Raw genomic sequence first — 19,971 nt, 5'->3', positions numbered from 1 at the left:
TTTACAGTTGAAACAAGTCGCAGTGCTACTTTTTACAGAGCTCATGGATGAGCAAGAAATTGGGTCTGACTTTTATACCTTTTAAGAGAAGGGCTGCCAGGAGCTGGAAAAGGTTTTGTAGGAGAACTTTCATAGTTGCTTCAAGGAATATGAACCCCACAAAGGGGGAGACAGCCTCTCATATTACATATGATACAAAACAGACTAATAACGCCTGGTGATAGCCTTACGAAAGCAGGCATTTTCAATGATCAAAGTGTAAACCACTCTACTAGATGGACCAGATGAAGCTCAGGCAAAAGTGTTTTCTTAAATATAGTTCTATAGTGGTAGTTTATGAAGTGTTGCCATGTTTTGTTTGTTTAAAATAAAAATAAAAATATTTTAACTAAGAATGGGGTTTCACAGGCTACTGAGTTGGGAAAACCTCATGGGTCTTTCAGGAGTATTCATATAAGGGACTAACCTCTAAGCTTTGGGACCGGCTCCTTGTTTTTCCATTTCCCAGATGTTCCTCCAATCAGCTCCCTTGGACCAGCATTTTCTGTAACTGCCTTTAAATAACTGACTTGTTGAAATCTGCAGGCACAGAGATTCCAGGACTTTGTAAATGCAAACACCCTTAACCAGTTAGTGCATACACCCACTAGAGGTTCCAGCATACTGGACCTCGTATTCACAAATATGGAAGAATTCTGCACAGCTCCCAATGCCACATCCTTCCCGGTAAGGTCTGATTTTAAAGGTATCACCTTCGAAATCAAAATCAACTCAGTAAGCAATTAACCCCGGTAACAATTAGGAACTATTCCAAGACAAACTAACTTTTAGTAAGTGATAGTTTGTCAAAAATTCAGTGCCCCACAAAACTAGAAAACACAGCAGCCTGTGCAGAATTGTTCACAGAAACTCTGGATAACCATGTCAGTGGCTGCATAGAGGTTACTTATGTACCAGAAGTAAGCCCAAAATTAACTCCAAAAACAAGCCACCCAGGTAGTATCACAGAGTAAACAGATTAAACAACAAAAGGAAAAAAGATCATGGCTAACATCAGGAAGTGTAACTCCCATACAGATAAGAACTCTACCATCAGAATAAACAGGCAGCTAAGAGGGCTAATTAAGACCAGTAAATCCAGTTTTGAGGTCAAGATAGCCTCCCAGGCAAAAGTCAACCATAAATCCTTCTTCAGCTGTGTAGAAACCTCTAAGGCAGCACACAGCAGTGTGCTGAACTGGTGGTTAATGGTGCCACGTTCACTGAACTGGTCAATATAGAGAATTTGCTGGCTGACAAATTCAGTTTCAACTTTACCCCCCACTCACTCCCAGCCACCTCCCAAGAAATACCTTTAAATATAACCTGTCCAACTACGAAGAGAGAGCATGTCCTGGCTGTGCTCACTAAGGCTAAGAACACAGCCTCAGTGGGCCCCAATACTATCCCAGGATGCTTCCTGAATAGTATAAAATATGATCTGTCAAGGCCATTGGAGGTACTATTGAACTATAGTCTTACAAGAGGCTTTGTGCCAGAAGAATGGACAGCTGAAACAGTCATCCCTCTTCATAAGGGCGGACCATCAACAGATCCAGGAAACTATAAACCCATTAGTCTAACTAGCCTTAAATGCAAAGCCATAGAAAGAATTATCATGGAAATGGTCAGCAAAGTCATAGGAGATATTCAGACAAGGGATCCATCTGAATTTGGCTTTGTCAAAGGAAGATCATGCCTACTGAACCTTGTGGACTTCTTTGAAAAGGTCACCAAAGCAATGGATGAGGGTAAAACAGTGAGTGCTGCCTACCTTGACCTGGCTAAGGCATTTTATACAATACCCCACTCTGGGATTGTCAACAAATTAGAATTATTCACAATTCCATATATAACATGTTGGATAGTCATCTGGCTCACATATAGGACCTAAGAAGTTAGGATTTATGAGACCACCTCCTCAAAGAGGCCAGCCACCAGCGTAGTCTCTCAAGGCTCTGTGCTGGGCCCGCTCCTATTTTGCATCTACTTCTCAGAAGTCAAGGCTAATGTCAAAGACCTCTGTCTGACCACATTCGCAGATGATTGTAAAGTGGAAGCAATTATAGAATCTCCCTAAGACACTAACATCTTACAAGAGTACCTAACACAGACAAATGACTGGTACCAAAGCCGTGACTTAAAACTCACTGCAAAGAAATGCATTATACTACCTTTTGGGAAGTCAGCCACCCCATGAAACTGTGTCATCAATAAAGCATTCCTAAGAGTTGACCCACTAGTCAGGAATGTGGGAACAAATGTAGACAGTAATCTGGCCTTCGACCAACATGTATCCAAGTTAGTAAGGAAATCTTTCAATGTTGCTCAACTTATAAGTAAGTGCATGGCATCTAGGTCCAGGGAAGTCATTGTACCACTATACTAAGCCCTCATCAAATCCATAGAGTATAATTCCCCCTTCAGTATTTACCTGATCAGACACATGCAGTAACTGGAATGTCTGCAAAGGTTTCTTACAAAAAGAATGTAGGGCATAAACAGAATGTTCTATGGAGGTCACCTGAAAGCTCTATCTCTATACTCGGTTTCCTACAGACTCCTGAGTGGTGATCCATACCTAGCATACAAGGCATCCCTGGACCCTCCTCTGATGAACCTTTTGCACATCTGCAAACAAACAACATTGGAACTACTAGATCTAAAGACTTAAATTTTGCTTGCAACATAAATAGTACATGTTGCAGAGACAGATATGTATCTCAAAGAATTTCCTTTCTCTGGAACACCATCCATGTGAAACAAAGTCCCTCTCTAACCCTATTTAAGCATAACTTGGACCATTGCATGGGAAATTGAACATTGACCCCTTGTCTGGCATCCACATCTCTGATGGACAGATGCAGTCAGTAAATCATATTATAACCAACAATCACACCTATGCAAACATCTAAAACATATAACTTGTGGGACACATTTGGATTGCATGGCTAGCTCTTAAAGGCCCTAGTAGTCATTAGCCTAGTATACACCTATAAACCTATGAATATAATGTATTAGAACAAGAATATTTGTCCATCTACTTACTTAACTGAATAAACTTCAACAAAGCATCTTTATTCCTCCCACAGGGAAGGTATCAGAGAAAGGGAGAGAGAGTCTCCTTGCTCTGGTAGCTGAAGGGACTTTTTCTGGATTAATCTTGTGTATTTCATATTCTCTGAGCAAAAGGATACATATTTTCCACTAGCTATATTCAGTGTCACCAGAGAGTCTGTCTCATTAGATTTTCTTGTTTCTTAGGAGTTGATACTCCATTGATCCTGTGGCCTCCATAAGTACTGTGAAGTAAAGCACCTTCTTATTGTGTGAATGTGCCCTTAAGCATAATTCTGTTTCCCCTGGCATAATATATGTAGCTGCAGCAGCCCCTTGAGAACCATACAACACTGACTTAGCTGAACACCAAACTCTATTTCTTTTAATCTTTTCGGATGGGGGGATTTCCCTTTCTGATACCAACCATTGCTATAATACAGCAAAACTTGCACTGTTGGACAGCTATTTTAAGAGTGTTACCCAACTCCAAGACACTTTAGGATAGCATTCTAGTCTATGAAGTTCAGAGATCAGAATATAAAGTGACATGATGTATTCTGTAGAAATACTTGAGCTGTAATTTGTTGTGCTCTTTCTATAATTGATACTTCTGCTACATTTAGAAGGAACTTAATTTCTCTAGCAATAAAATTAACTAGCACAACTCCTCTTGTTTTCTCTGTCAGGCTATTAATTCAGACACTATTTTGATGTGCCTGTTTTTTTTTTCTCATCAAAAAAGTGCACATGCAACTATTTTAGTGATCTGGTGTGTTATCATCATCTCCTTGTGCTCCAATATCACCTCATGGTGAAGAGCAGTCATATTTGTTACCTGTTGTAATTGTTGTTCATGTCACCATATACAGTAGCTTTGATTACTTCCATATCTGCCAATGCCATAAACATTTCCATACATTGTTTACAGAGTCCATAGCAGCTCATATTGCTTTTAAATCTCCTGTCTGTAAAGAGTCTATCTCCAGGTTAAACAGTCAAGAAAATGGCCCAGATGGAAAGATGTTTGAGAAATTCCTCTAAAACTGTCTTGTCAGAGCCTTACAGGCAGCAGTCTGTGCTAGCTTAAAAAACAATAACATTTAGCAGGTTAACTTTCATATAACAGCACACAGAGAGAGATATTTGAGAATGTGTCCATTACATCTATGACCTCATGTCCCCCCAAACACACACACACACACACACACACACACACACACACACACACACACACACACACACACACACACACACACACACACACACTACCACTTACTTTTCTTTTGAGATAGTGTGATATTTTTGCGGGGAGGGGGGTAGTCAAGGTAGTATCTGATTGCATCAACCTGTTCTAATTCTGACAAATTTTATTACGAGCTCTTCCTTTCTCAAAATGGTGATACATAACTCTTCTCATTTGAAAAGGCTAGTTCTTCCCTGTGGGAATAATGCTTAATGCTAACAGTCCAGCATGAAAAACAAAGAAAAAAAAATTCCATCTGACTGGCTAGCTTCCTACAGCATTGGAGTATATTCTTTAGCAGTTGTCGGACCTGTTCTTCTTGAGGACACCTGCTAGACTGGCATGTGGAAATCAGAGCACACTGTTCTCATACAGTACGTGTTGGACATCCAGTCTCTGGATAATGCTTCATTTCAAACTTCAGACACATAGGAAGCTCTAGTAATAACAGCTTATATGCACAGAATGAGAAAATTGATTTCATAATGTGTAACCTTTCAGCTCTAGTAATACACATTGCACATTGTTACCACACTTAACTGTACTCACCTTCCTTCTCTCAATAATTGTAATAGGGATACAGGTATTGCAGGTAAGCAAGAGTTTACGCTTACATCCTTTTACACAAGACAATTATATCAGCATGAAGGGAGGATGGTTGTATGATTTGATGAATGATGTCACCATCTCTTAAAGGAAGAGATACAGATTAGCAAACTGATTTACTAAGATTCTAGTACGCAGATCAAGAAGATGGTTATTATGCAAACAGATAGAAAACTATTTCTATTAAGGAATAGTGATGCAGATGAGAAATTTTCCAGTATCGCATTTGTTTAGAAAGACAAATTTGCAAATATAGGAACAATATTTCAGTAATGCTTATAATTATTTACTTATATGCTGACTAACCACAGGCTAATTGTTTAGTCATTTCAAAAATAGTCATCACAGAAGTCTGACTAAAAGAAGTCAATGTGTTTACTTAGTCTTGTTACTGAAATATATTGTAAAAAAGAACAGAGCAGTAATTATAAAAATGTGTTCTTTTAACTAACAGCTACATGGTTCTCGACCACGTGTCAAGTATGAAGAAGAAACGCAAAATCAAAATGAAGACTTATCATATACAGATTACAGAAGTAGTGGTTCAATCATTGGAGAACTCAACTGCTTAACAAAACAAAAAATGCAAATTACTGTTTTCTGTGAAATTAATGCTGAGGTAAAATTATATTTTTAAGGAATATCACTAAAATAGAACAAGTATTTAAATTTCAAAATGTATGATTAAAACTCAGATGGTATGATGGAATTACTAAATTGTATGACTCAGATAAAAAAGTGTAAAGAACTGGCAACATGCTGAATGTGACCCAGATGACCAGAGTTAGATTAGTGGCTCCAGCACTGTAGGATTTGAATTGGGGTGTGGTTTTGCACAGCCTATGTCAGCACACCCATGCTGGGAGTTGAATAAGGGAAGAACATGTGCTTGGACAAACCTGCACGGCTGATCTCTGTTGGAGACTGGAAACTGTAGACACATGGGATGTGTTGTCTACAACGGGGGGGTAGGGCTTTGGTTGAATCGCACATGCTGGCAACATACCTCAAGCTCATTGCACACAGATCCTCTGTACAGTATGCTTGTACACAGAAGGTAGAATTAAGTCTTAAAGGGACAACACTCCCTCTGCAGTTGCAGTATGCTGTCCCAGGATACCTTGATCTCTTCATTGGCTGTGAACATGGATGGAGTTAATTCATGGAAGGAAGGTGGGTGCTATAAATAAAGTGAACAAGCAGAGGCACTAGAAGTAGCTGATGATCACTGCAGGGGGGAACCAAAAATAGTTCTCCCATCAAAAAAAAACCCTGAAAATATTAAAAATTGCTAGAACAATAAGATTTTTGTTAAAGTCTAACCCAGACACACAATGCTGGTGGCTAGGTTCATAGCCAGTATCTGCAGAACTGTACACTAACTTCCAGAAATTAAGACAAAAATACTCAGCCTGGCATTCTGGAAAAAAAATTAATAAATTAGCAATGTTCAAATGACAAATTCACCACCATAACAGGTACAAGCAATCAAAATCTGAGGTAATGCTACTCAATGTTAGAAGTCTAAACCTGAAAATAAATTCACTCGAGGCACTCCTTAAAATGGAGAACATCGACATCTGTACAGTGACAGAGACCTGGTTCAAGGCTCCAGAGAGCGCCCCTGCATTACCAAGCTATAATTCATACCACACCTTTCAGCCACCTAACCTGGACTGAAACACTAAAGGTGGAGGCGTGTCCATATTCATTAAGGATATCCATACCTTCAGGCTAGTTGCTCAGCATAATGCAGCCGAGATTATCCAAGTGCAACTAACTCTGGGCAAGACCGCAATCCAAATTGTAGCTTGCTACAGATCCCCCACCATGCCCCAGGATTCCCACTCCTCATTTCTAGATACACTGGAAAATATTAGGATACAACCCAACACCGTAATAATGGGCAATTTCAACTACCCCTCCATTAACTGGGAAAACTACTCATGTACCAATTCTTTTGCTCATCATTTTCTGGAATTCATAAATTCCAACGCCTTGGATCAATTTATCCACACCCCCACCAGGGGAAGCAATATCCTAGACCTGGTCATTACCAACATGGGTGACCAGTGTTCCACACCAGAGGTCATTTCCTCGTTGGTCAGATCCAACCACAAGCTAATCAGCCTAGACATCCACATCCTGCCTCCACCCTCCATTAGGGAAACCAATGTAAAAAAATTCTCCAAAGCCAACTTCATGCTTCTTAAGACAGAAGTGGCAAATTTCACAATACCCATGCAGACAGAAAATAGAGGTACGACTGCTGAATCCTACAGAAATGCACTTTATAAGTACTTACACGAGTGCATGGGTCATGCTATACCTAACAAAACCAAGATGTTATCCTCCAAAAAAAAAGAACCCAATCTTGTGGTCCCCTGCCATAAACAAACTCTACAACAGAAGAAGGAAACTGTTGCAAAAAAAGAGTAAAATCCCACGACTGGAAGAACTCTCTGGTCAGTCTCAGTAAGAAGCTGAGATCCCTCATAAAATCCTCCAAATCTAGTTATGAAAACAAAATCGCCACTGATTCTAAAGACAACCACAAAGCATTCTATAGCTGTCAAGAATCTCAATGGCAACACTCAGATCTGCTCTGAGTTACAACACAATGGCACTAAATATACAGAACCAACTGATATTACCAACATCCTGGCAGATAGGTTCAGTGCTGACTTTACCCATCTCCCTAAAGGGCCCATTTCTATACCAGAAGAATGCAAAGTTCTTGTAATCATGGCTGTACAGGTAAAAAACACACTCTCAAAAGCCAAGAACACAGCATCCATGGGACCTGACAACATCTCAGGCTGCGTTCTACATGAACTACAGAATGAACTGGAACCCCACCTAAGCACCATGTTCAGTCATAGCCTCAACTTAGGCTTTGTGCTCACTGAATGCAGCACAGCGACGGTCATCCCACTCCATAAAGGGGGAGTCACCACAGACCCCGGGAACTACCACCCCATTAGCCTAATGAGGCTGGTCTCCAAGGCCATGGAATGTATCATCATGGAACTTATAAACAAAGACATTGGTAATCTCCAAACTCTGGACACCACCCAGTTCGGGTTTGTAAAAGGTAGATCATGTCTCCTAAACCTGATTGACTTCTTTGAAGCAGTAACAAAAGCCGTAGATGAGGGTAAGGTGGTTCACACAACTATCTAGATCTCGTCAAGGCTTTTGACACTATCCCCCAGTCTGGAATTATAGATAAACTCACTAAACTAGGTATAAATCCCTATGTCACAAGATGGGTTGCCAACTGGCTCACTGACAGAACCCACACTGTGAAAGTAGCAGACTCCAAATCCGACTTCAGACCAGTGACAAATGGAGTACCACAGGGCTCAGTCCTGGGTCCTCTCCTGTTTGGTATCTACTTTTCTGAAGTACAGGCTAATACAGAAGGTCTTTGGCTAATGAAGTTCACAGATGACTGCAAATTAGGAGCCATAATTGAAACTCCTAATGATGTGGACATCCTACAAAAGGGCATCACTGAGACAGATGCCTGGTGTCAAAGCCATGGCCTCAAGCACAATGCCAAAAAGTGCATTGTCATCCCCTTTGGTAAAAACCCTGTACCCATGAGCTACCACATAGGTGGTAGTCTACTTAACACCGAAAGTGTGATAAGAGACCTTGGGACACGGGTGGACAGTAGTCTCTCCTTTGATAATCACATTGCCACAGTAGTCAGGAAATCCTTCTACGTGGCACACTTCATCACAAAAGGTTTCTCATCCAGGAAAAAAGAGGTCATTGTTCCCCTCTTCTCATCACTCATTAGACCCATTATAGAGTACAACGTCCCTTTTTGTATGTACCTCACAAGACATCTACAACAACTGGAAAGGCCGCAGAAATACCTCACGAAGAGGATTACTGGCCTCAAACAGATGCCCTACGCAGACCATCTCAAAAAACTCCAGCTTTACTCCGTCGCATATCGCCTTCTCAGAGGCGATCTCTGCCTAACATACAAAGCTATGTCAAAACCCACTTAAAGAAATCCCAATCCCTCTGAGCTACACGCTCTAGGGACCTAAACCTTGTCTCCACAATAAACAGAACATGTTGGAGGGATAGATTTCTGTCCCAGAGACTTCCCATACTCTGGAACAAACTACCTATCTATATCAAACAAAGCTTCTCATTAGCACTCTTCAAGAAAAATCTTGATGATTGGATGGGAAATAGGAAATTCACCCCAGGGATCACCTCTGTGGCTCTGCTCGACAAGGGCACAGAAAAATTATTTTCTTGGGTGGCGAAAGCCAGGGTACCTTTTTGGCTAGGCTTGTATAGGCCATAGGGCCGATAGCCTAATACCTGCCTATGAATAAAATAAAACTATGGTAAATATGCCAGGACGTCTTTTTTTTTCCAATTTAAATGCTGGCATGCTTCATCCTTTAAAATAAATAAGTTATTTCAGTAAAGTGTATATTGTAGTATGCATGGCATATAACTGTTTATGCCTTTTTGGTAGTTCTTAATAGATTTGGTACATATTTTCAGATTGTTATTTTTATTATCCTAAATCAAAGACAAACATTTTATAAATTTGCTTTTCCTTCTGAGAAGATACAATCATTAGTGGGTAGGTCAGTTAAGAGTATGTTATAATAAATGGGATTCTGTATTATTCCTTCTTTCTGCCTTGTCTTATGGGCTACCCACCCTTGTGGCAGATCTGAGCTGGCAATTTTCCACCTTGCCACCATCTACAACAGATGCAATGCTTCAGTGCTCATCAGAATTTTTCTGCAGATAATCGATGTTTCCACGCTGATATTTTTCTAGTTTAATCTAATTATTCATTTGTCATCAGCAATACCTATATACATAACAATCTAAGTTATAAAAGAAATTCAGCCTTATTGCCTCTCCTGTACAGCTGAGGCCTACCTCAGCCAAATAGTTACTCACTTATTTTGACTAAAAAGCTATACAGTTTGTTATTTATTAGGTGTTTTCTTACAGTAAATCCATTCTTTTGTTCCACTGTGATACAGTTGTTAATTCTTTAGAAATAGATAAAGCTTTGAGGTTCTGTAATCCTCCAAGTGTAGACACAAAACTCTGCCCCAGGACACATGGGACCTCTGCATGTGCCTGAGGTTGAAACACTTACAATCCCCTTGTTAAATGTGTAAGTATTTTAGCACAAGGCTTAGACAGAGCATCTATATCACGTTATCAAAATCTTACTACATTGATTCACTAAAGGTCGACCTCTAGTGATTGATGTAGTAAAACATTGAATAACGTTTAAAAAATAAATAAATAAATCAATAAAAACTAACTAGCATGGGCACACCCCCCTACTTAAATATTCCAATTCTGAGACCGCACTACATTGAGGCAAACGGAAATCTCCCCCTATGGAGATTTCCATTTACCTGCATGAAGTTCTGCACTTTCGATGTTGTGGTGCCGACAATATCAGCTTCGATATTGTCAGTTTTCGACATCGTGAAGTAGACCCTAGATAGACATGGTTGTCATCCCATCCCCCTCTGTTTTGTAGGCAGATTAGGCTGCACACCACCTCATGTTTCTACTGCACCTTCCAAATCATACTTCTTAGTGCCAATGGTTCTGGAACTAAAATCCCTCCTGGAACATCCCTTGTTCGTGCTTACTAGATTCCATCAATCAGTGCTGAAAGTCTCTCTGATACACTTAACTCCAATATCTTCATAATCAACTGCGTCTCAGTACAGAACAATCAAGGCCAAGGCCTCTGTGCCATGTATGAGGCTGACATTTTTGGCCCTGGTTTTTGTGTCTGGGATCTCAACACACAATACGTGTTATCTGACCTTGGTGTCAGCGCCAACTGGTCCATTGGTTAGAGTGGCAGGTCTATTTTGGCTTTTTCTGCCTCTTCTTCCTTGGGATTGGCAACTGTTCCTGCTGGGTTATCATCAGTATCATTTAGGTAAGTGTCAGAATTTAAGATTCAAGAGGATCACTGCCCATCCATCAATACAGGAGGTGTATGTTCCTTCTGTTTTTGGCTGCACCTTCAGACACCAGTCAATCTGAGTACTTGACACCCATCTTCAGCCCAAAGGACTGATCATGTCTGAATCCTCTGAATTATTCCTTCATCAAGGGTCCACTGACATTTCTGGATCCTCATAAGAGTTACTTCCCAAGGTTCACAAAAAATGTCAGTGTAAAAGGAGACACATCAGTTTCCCAATGAAAACATTTACCCTGGCCACAGACCTCACTGAAGGGAAAGGTTTAACCTGATTCACTTGAGAGGACTCCAACTTTGGGTAGATCCTGGAATTAATGCATCAAATGAGAATTTTTCCCACTAGTCCATATTCCCTGGATGAGAAGGTGTTGTTTGAAGCTTTTAGAATTACCCCCTCTACTTCCAATGTGGTCCCTCCCACTGACTGTCTTATAGACCTGGTAGCATCAAGGTCATGGGGAACCTAATGTAGTGGAACTCATCCAACAGAAGCTAAATAAAATTTTAAGACCACTCAAGGATAGGCCATACTGGAGCAAGGACTCCCTGTTTGATTCAATTGTTGTTGCAGCTGACACCAAAATTTTATTAGATGAAGAAAGTTGCACAGTCTGTCCTCTTAACAGGGAGTCTAGGACAACTGACCATTTTGGTGAACATACACCTTGGGAACCTTTCCTCTCTGGGCATTGAACTACATAACACAAATGACAAGATTACAGACAGACCTAGCAGAACAGACTTTAAAATTCCTCAGAATACCCCCCCTCCCCCAAAAAAAAAAAACATAACAGACACTAGGAAACAACTTGAATCTCAAATGTCTACCATGGTCTATCATAAACCTCTCTATGAGTCTGTTTCATAACATAAAAGATGAAGCAGCTAAAGCAGCAGGCACTGACTGTTATTCACTACCATGTCTGGTCGTACTGGTGTGACTGTGGACAACTTCAAAGCATCCTTTATTAATGCCCAGTTTGAAGGATCATCTTTATTAAGTTCCAAAGTTAAAGAAACTTCACTGATGAGAGAATAAGAAGGCAAGTATTGTCTGCCGTTGCAGTATGCTTTTTCAAGTTCAGAAAGTCCCAGTGTTTCTCTTTTGATTCCATGACAGAGAGGGCACCACAAGGTAGATCTGAAAAATCAGAGGTTTAGGTGTCATTTCTCAGGCAAGCCTCCAGTGCCACTGAATGGTTGCCCAACTGCTTCTCTTTTGGGGCAACTGTCTCTTCATGTTCATGCTTGGTCAGCCATCACAGAAGATAAATGGGTGAAGATCATATGATCCAGAGGCTATGCCACACCTTTCACATTTATTCCCTAACAAACTTCATCGCTCCTTCCAAGGTGGTTGCTCAGGAGATTATTCAGCTCTTTTAATAAAGAGCATACACAACCAGAAAGGGTTCAGCATCTACTCAAGATTCTTTTTAGTTTCAAAGAAATACAGAATTCTAGGCCCATTCAAGATCTTAGTGGCCTAAACCTTTATATCAAAAAGATGATATTGCAGATGGTCACAATGCAGTCCATCCTTCCACACCTCCAGGAATGGGGTTGAACGTGTTTGGTCGATCTTCAGGATGCTTCTCTCCAAATCAAAATTGTGAAGCCATCTAGAAGATACTTTCGTTTCTGGCTGGGAGCCATTCACTACCAGTTCTGATCCCTGCTTTTGGTCTCACCACAGTCTAAAATCTTTTTCAGCACCTATATACTCAGTCTTGCAATTCTTAGTCACCTTGTTTCACTGTGGTTCAAGTTATTGCACTACTCCATTTTTACTACCTTAGCCTCTAAAAAGGTTTGTAAAGATTTTTAAGAGGCTTTAGAGCACCAATCAAGGACCCTACTCCCCCTGTTGGACCTAAGTTTTCTGCTTTGAGCGCTTGTCTTGGAAAACCTTACTCCTAGTAGCTGTTACCTCAGTAAGGCAAATATTAGAACTTCATGCCCTATATAGCAGACCACCATATCTAGTCTTCCATAAAGACAGAGTTTTGCTAAGATGAAACCCTTCCTTTTTTCCTAAAGTTGCTTCTGACTCAGCCTTGAACCAAACAATTCAGCTTCTGGTTTTCTTCCTTAATCATACTAATAAATGTGGATGTTCGCACACAGCTTTGTTTTTACCTTCACAGGACCAAATCCTTCTATAAACACAACCAACATTTTGTATCCTTTTCAACAGTAGGACTAGGTAACAAAATCTCCAAAGTAACTCTCTCCAGATAGCTGCCCAAATGCCACTCATTCATATATTCTGTTAATAATAAATTCAGTTGGCTCCACACCAAAGATACAGTCCTCATGATCAATGTCCACTTCCATGGCATTTTCAAGAAGTCTTTTATAGTTGATATTTGTGCTACAACAACATGGTCTACAATGCATACTTTTGTCAAACACTACAGACCTGATGCAATATTAAGATCCAGGACTTCCTTTAAAATTGCCACCAATCCAGGGCTTCCTTTAGATTTGCCATCCTCAGGGATATGCTGTCATGATGCCACCCAGGAAGAAAGTAGCTGGAGATTTTGTCCCAGCCACTGAAGTGAACAGAGGGAACAATATAAGATATAAAAGTTATGTATTCACCTTAATGATGGATCTTTATTGTCTCTTCTTTATCTGCTTTGACAACCCTCCCACCACCCTCCTTCCAAACTGTCGCTCTTCTTATCGGATTGACCTGGCAGACGTAAATACAAAGCCTTTATCCAGGCCTCCTCAGTACTCTGGAATCTGAAGGGGGAAAACTCAATTTGTGGAACAGTATGCGGGTCCTATATTGTGGGAGAGAGAAGGAGCTTAAGTTCTGGAGAAGCTTAAATGAAAAATTTGCCAGCTTGGATCTGCCATAAGGGTGGATAACCCATCAGTTGAGGTGGATAGAGAGTGAAAATAAGGATGCATTTATATGGAAAGTGCAGAATGTTTGTTTTCCTCACAATATGGCTTTTTTTTCCAACCAAAATTTTTTGTCAGCAGTGCCTTTGTCTCTGGGAAGACCAAAACTGATTTTGTGCTAGAGCTCTATGGAGCCCTAGTTAGTGTATGAGGAATTCATATATATGTAGCAGGCATTGTTAGGAATGTTTGTCCCAACTTTTTACTACTCCCAGTGTTTTACATTCCACAGCAGAATGACTGTTGTTCATGGGTAGTGTCTTATGCTCTCTGCCCATTTGTTTTTATTCAGAAATCTGCAAGCCAACAGTGGCCACTCACTCCCATCCTGCTCTGCCATCTCTATGAGGCACCTAAGCCACTAATCTGGTTGCATTCCCCTGCTGTGTTTTTTTTTAAGTTGAATGAGAAAAACTCTGAACTGGATATCACTATCACAAATGGGTTAACAGGTCACGGATGACCCTGCAAGTTAAACCCTAAAAGGATAAAGTATTGTATATTTCTAGTAACTTGATAAACAGAGCATACTTGGTGTATTAGTTAGCCAAACATAAACATATTAAGTATAGGAACCACTTGCTGGAAGCTTCTTACTTTAAATAATGTCAAAAGTGGCAGCATAAGTTTAACCTCAGTCATTTGGATTATTTGGTCTGAAGGAATGTGAGGGGAAATATTTGAAGAAATTAAGGGGATGCATGTTGTAGATCCAACAGAACTGCAATATATAAGGTACCCCAAGATATCTAGCAAGAGGGATGTCAGTTAAAAAAGCTCAGCAATAATCTGTGCAGGCAGCTGATTTCTGTCAGAGTGCTATTTAAGAAGCATCAGGAGGAAAACTGGAATAAGCTTTTGGCAAAACAGTTATGTTCCTCACAGTGGAGGAACGTATGTCTTACTCATAAACATGCTACCTTATCCTGTACATTTAGAATCTTCAGGTGGAGTGTTTACCAAAATATTTTTACATGCAGTGCTGGCTCTGCTGAGTGCTGCAGATATGAGGAAGGACTGAGATGGAAGTGATTACATGCTTAATACTATGAGTTTGTTGTCCTTAAGTACGCTGCTTTTAAGAACATCGATTAACAGGAAACTTAATATGAAGATCTGCCTTTAATAGTACTGTCTACTTGGGGACCTGCCATGCACAGAGTCCCTTAGGTTGACAAATATAAAAAGAAAGTGTTATAGCAATAAATGGTTTTCATGGTTGCTGTGGGATGAATCTAAGGAAGATACATATCTGCATTTTCTCACATATGGCTGGGATGTTGTAAAGGACAGAATGAATGTTTACTAATAATCTCTCAAAGAAAAAGCTACAGTCACTGATTACTAAAATATCCCTTACTGCAGTTTTTTATATTCGTTCTGCCTAGTATACTGATGTATAGAGTATTTATGCTTACTTTATTTTCTGAATTGTTTGCCCCATTGGTGTTACTAATGTAAAAGCTGAAATATCAATAAGAAAAAACATAGCAGTTTTAGGATTCAGATACTGAGAGCTGGCAAATATGTATTAAGTTTGCTAGAGGCATTGACACTGCACAGGCTGGATACTGTTGCCTCTAATTTCTGAAAGAAAATGAATCTCAATTTAAAGAAACTAGTCTTGTTGAACCTCTGATCCTGAAACTGAAGGTCTTTTTCATCTGTTCCTCAGTGGATGGGTCCTGGATCCAGCTTTGTATCTGGCTAAAGCCACTTTCAAGCTTTGGATCTGGTGCTCAGGCTCCTATCCATATCCATAATCCCTGTGAATAGAACAAGCTACTTCAGATCTCGTTTGCCTCTTGAAGAAGCTAGGATAGATCTTGCTGCTCAGGAGAGTTTTTGTGGAAAATTTTGAAGTTGTACTTCTGTATAAGTAACTCCATTCTCTTTACTTTTCCTGTTTTAGTTACACCTATATATATATATATATATATATATATATATATATATATATATATATATTTATCATAATTCTCTATCTGTGCCTGTAACCTGTAACATTTGTACAGTAAATTTGTATTTGGAGCTTTTCTCCTTGGATCTCCACTGAAAATGGGTTTCTAGAACCCAGTTCATATATATATATATATATATATATATATATATATATATATATATATGTGTGTGTGTGTGTGTGTGTGTGTGTGTGTGTGTGTGTGTGTGTGTGTGTGCATACATATACATTTTTTCCCTCCCCCTTTCTTCTTATAACTATTTTTTTCTCTGTTATAATAGAATTTCTTACCTGGGATAAAATCTTATCTTTATATAACATTTTTCTAGGTACTTTAATCTTCTTCCTTTTACAGCATTTTCTGTACTAAAAAGTGTGTTGCTTGTCCTCACAAACTTCCTAATTCTGATGTGCGTGAGAAATGTGTCTCCTGTCTGGGGTCTTCTCACTTAGAGGTCGCTTAATCTATTTGTGAAGCCTTTGGGCAGAGAACTAACTGGGCAGATAAACTTATTTTGAAAGGGCTTCTATAGTCAAACCCAGGAGATAAGGCTTCTTCAGATTCAGGCAGGTCAGTGACTGCTGCTTCTTCCCCTTCTACTTCTTTCTCTACCAAAAAGACTGATAAAAAAGAAAGATGTAAGGAGACAGAAAAAGACAAGTCAAAGTCTTCAAAGAAGAGGTCTCCAGACCTGACAACTTCATCAGCTCTGGTCCCACCAGCAAAGATACCTAAACCCTTGGAGCCAGAGTCGTTTTTGCTTCCAGTCATCATTGGATCTGCTACACCACCCAGTTTTTCATCATAATGTGTGACTCCTACCTAGGTTCCCGTCTTTGATTTTACAGGCTAGACCAAGATATCCATCCAGGCATCCTTCCTCCACTTCTTATTAAAGTCAGTTAGGCCCATTTGGAGCCTCACAGAAGTGGACATGGACAGGATGATGAGGTGTTTTCTTTGGACCCTGATTCAGATGAGGGTTCTTGCAGCACCAGCCACAGTTGGATCTGGGAGATATGTCTATCTCCCTAGGTCTATAATAGCTCCTTCTCTGATCTGTCCTCTATGATTGGAGCTCTTAAATCCATCTTTAACCTAAGGTAGGTCTGGATTGGAGCTGAGGTTACATTCCTCCTTGACTCCAATAAGTTCTTGGATGAAATTGCCTCCAGCATGCTCAGAGCCATTGGAGTCTCAAAGACAGACTGTTAGTGCTGATTCCATTAAGTTAGGATCATATTCAAATTCTTTGGATCCCATTCTGCCCTTAGGAACATTGGTTCTAGATAGTTTGGCTCTGGTGTCAGTCTCAGACCTGAGTCAGATGGCTCCAAGTTTGAACCTCCTTCAGGAATTTTGGTACTGGAGGCGGAGCTCCCCTGATCCATATCAAGTTCAGTGTTCAAGGCTTTGAAGAGAGTACTCACCCAGCCCAGAGAGATATCTGTCCTTTCAGAACCAGATTCTACCCATCCCCATAGGACTTCCCATTGTCTGAAGCCTGCTCTTCCTGTCCCATCAGGGCAGCTAATTTCGGAAAGCTTTGAGATTGTTCTGCACAGAAAATCCATCTTTGTTTCCAAGTCGTCTCCTGACCCTCCCACAGCAGAGGTCCACCAGAAACATAAGTGTAAAAGGATGCACTTAGATTCCCCTAAGGAATCTCTGGCCACTGACACTTATTTTGATGAAGGAGAAGATTCCCTTAGATCCCCTGTGAGGACTTCTCATTCGTGGAGATTATGGAACTTCTTAGGCAGAGTTTGGGTTGGTCCTCCCAAGACCCTTCTTTGAAGGAGTCAGTGTTTCTTGAAGCTTTCAGTTCTGTCCCATCTACTTCTTGGGTGGTGCCCTGCCAATAAGATAATTGACCTAATGTCATCATAAGCATGAGGTTTTGAAGTCCAAATAATGGGGTGCTATGAATTCCCAAGTGGCCCTCTTAATTCCCAAATTTCCCATATTTTTTTTATTTTATTTTTTTTATGAATTTATGATTTGCTGACATCATCATGTGCAGGGGCATGGGCAATGATGTCAAATTTGTGAGCAGCCTGCCAGCCTGTCAGAATTCATCTGAGAGCTTGAGGGGTGTGACTGTCTGTACTGTTTATGCTTACACAGTCTGCACGTGCAGCAGTGCAGCCGGTTCAGTTCAGAACTTCGTTCAGACAGACAGAGAGAGAGAGAGAGAGAGAGAGAGTGTGCAGCTCAGCTAACTCTAGCTGAGATACACAACAACACTGATTTATGTTTTTAATTAATTTAGATAGATTAGAGGCTTTAGTAGTTTAGACTAGAGTAGTTAATATAGACCGAGCAAGGCAGGCAAGCCGTTCATTCATTTTAATGTGTCAGAGAGTGGAGTGCAGCAGTAGCAGCAGCATTCTCATCGGACTCAGAGCGGTCAGCGGTGGTGACGGATGAGGAAATGTATCACTTCAGGTTCTACTTCTTCTCCTGGCTCCTCCTCCACATAAAATAAAAAAAAAATTAATGAGTGAGTCATGACAGACAGTGCTATGTATGTGTGCCTTATTTTATTATGAACAGCAGCAGCAAATGTATTATTATGTATTGTATAGTGCGAAAGCATAGAAGCACTAGCAGACAACCAGACACAGAATACACAGAAAGCATTTTTATTTTAAAACTTGACTATTGTGAACTTAAATATTGTTCACAGACTGGTCAGTTCATAGAGAAGGATTTTTGAACAATTCTCATAACTGGATTATCCGGCAATGTTCTTCCTGTATTACTTTGCGTGGTGCAATGTTTTTTAGCCATAGGTGTCCAGAATGAATCTGTATTGTCAGTTTGTTCTGTTGTAATAAGAAGGAAACGGATTACGGGTTATGGCTTACAGGAGCTGTTTTGTTGATTCTAGAGAAATTAATTATGGTTATGAAAAGAGTGATAGTCAGAGACCAATGGCAAAAGAAGAGGCAGAAAAGGAACTGTTCTTACCACATGATCTAGGGCAGATAAAATCAGAGTTGTGCACATTTGGTGCTGTTTGCACGAGGATGTTGAATAGATACAGTTTTTTAAATGCTGTGTTGCTTAAGCTTAAGCAGCCATTGCTCAGTGCTTTGGCAAGTAACGTTTGCAGTAATGTGCTTCCTTTAAATAGAGGCTTATGTTAGTATAATTGATTTGTGTTTGCAATTAGATAGATCAGTCTTTATAAAACTAATAATGTTGCTTCTGTGCTAGAGTCTGGTACAAAAATTTGAACAGGTAGTAAGGTGCAGTACAGCATGCATTGGGTGAAAACTGAAAATATGTACTAACTTTAATGTTTCCTTCTCTGTGAAGAAGTACTTTGGGAGATCTAAAAAGTAGTTGGTCTCCTCAGAATTAGACCCTAGTAGCAGAACACAGTGTGATTGACAGAGTTGTAGTTTATTGGTGTAAATGTTACAGTACCCTGAGCATCTCCATTCTTCTTGAGACTCTGGTGGGGTTGGTGTGTGTTTTTGTGGTCTAACTTGATAACATCCTGGTGAGGATGATATATAGTGCTGCACTGTGAACTAGATTTTGGTGGAGGAAGTGTCATTGTTTTTTAATTAGTTTTAACGGAATTTGTTCAGCATGAGCTATAGTTGGAGCTCAGTTTCCGGCTTCTAAACTTTATTTTATTTGTTAATTTTCCTTTTTTTCTAATTAAATTTCTTGCAATATATTACAATTTGGGATCAGTATGTTTAATAATGGTATAAATCAAGGATTCCCCCTTCCAACCCTACTTTTCCTACTGAGAGAGAGAGAGTGTGTGTGTGTGTGTGTGTGTGTGTGTGTGTGTGTGTGTGTGTGTGTGTGTGTGTGTGTGTGTGTGTGTGTGTGTGTTGGGGGGAAGGGGGCACTCCTAAATATCATAAAAAAAAATCTGTTTTCAGATTTCTCATTCATGAAAAAAAAACTTACAAACACATTCCCCTAGTCTTGTACAGGAAAACAAGGGCTATGACTGCATCTGCATTTCATTTAGGCAATATTAGCATTTTGGTCGCAGTACTCATAAGTACTAAAGACAAACCTCTTATTAACCAGATAATCAGGTTTTTCATAAGATACATGTAGAATATGACCATTGAATATGTGCAGAGGTTATTACAGAA

General features: G+C 39.9%; 1 protein-coding gene across 1 annotated transcript in view; it reads left to right on the top strand.

The window, feature by feature from the left end:
- SLC9C1 (solute carrier family 9 member C1) overlaps positions 1–19,971 on the top strand; it is a 3,253,894-nt gene that overhangs the window by 2,965,114 nt on the left and 268,809 nt on the right. The window contains exon 21 of the mRNA XM_044066060.1: positions 5,403–5,567. Coding sequence (XP_043921995.1) covers positions 5,403–5,567 — 165 coding nt within the window. The remainder of the gene's footprint in view (positions 1–5,402; positions 5,568–19,971) is intronic.

This window comes from Protopterus annectens, chromosome 3.part0 (assembly GCF_019279795.1).
Source record: "Protopterus annectens isolate FY-2018-M chromosome 3.part0, PAN1.0, whole genome shotgun sequence".
In the NCBI taxonomy this organism is placed as follows: domain Eukaryota; kingdom Metazoa; phylum Chordata; order Ceratodontiformes; family Protopteridae; genus Protopterus; species Protopterus annectens.
This window is presented reverse-complemented; position numbering and strand designations above follow the sequence as displayed.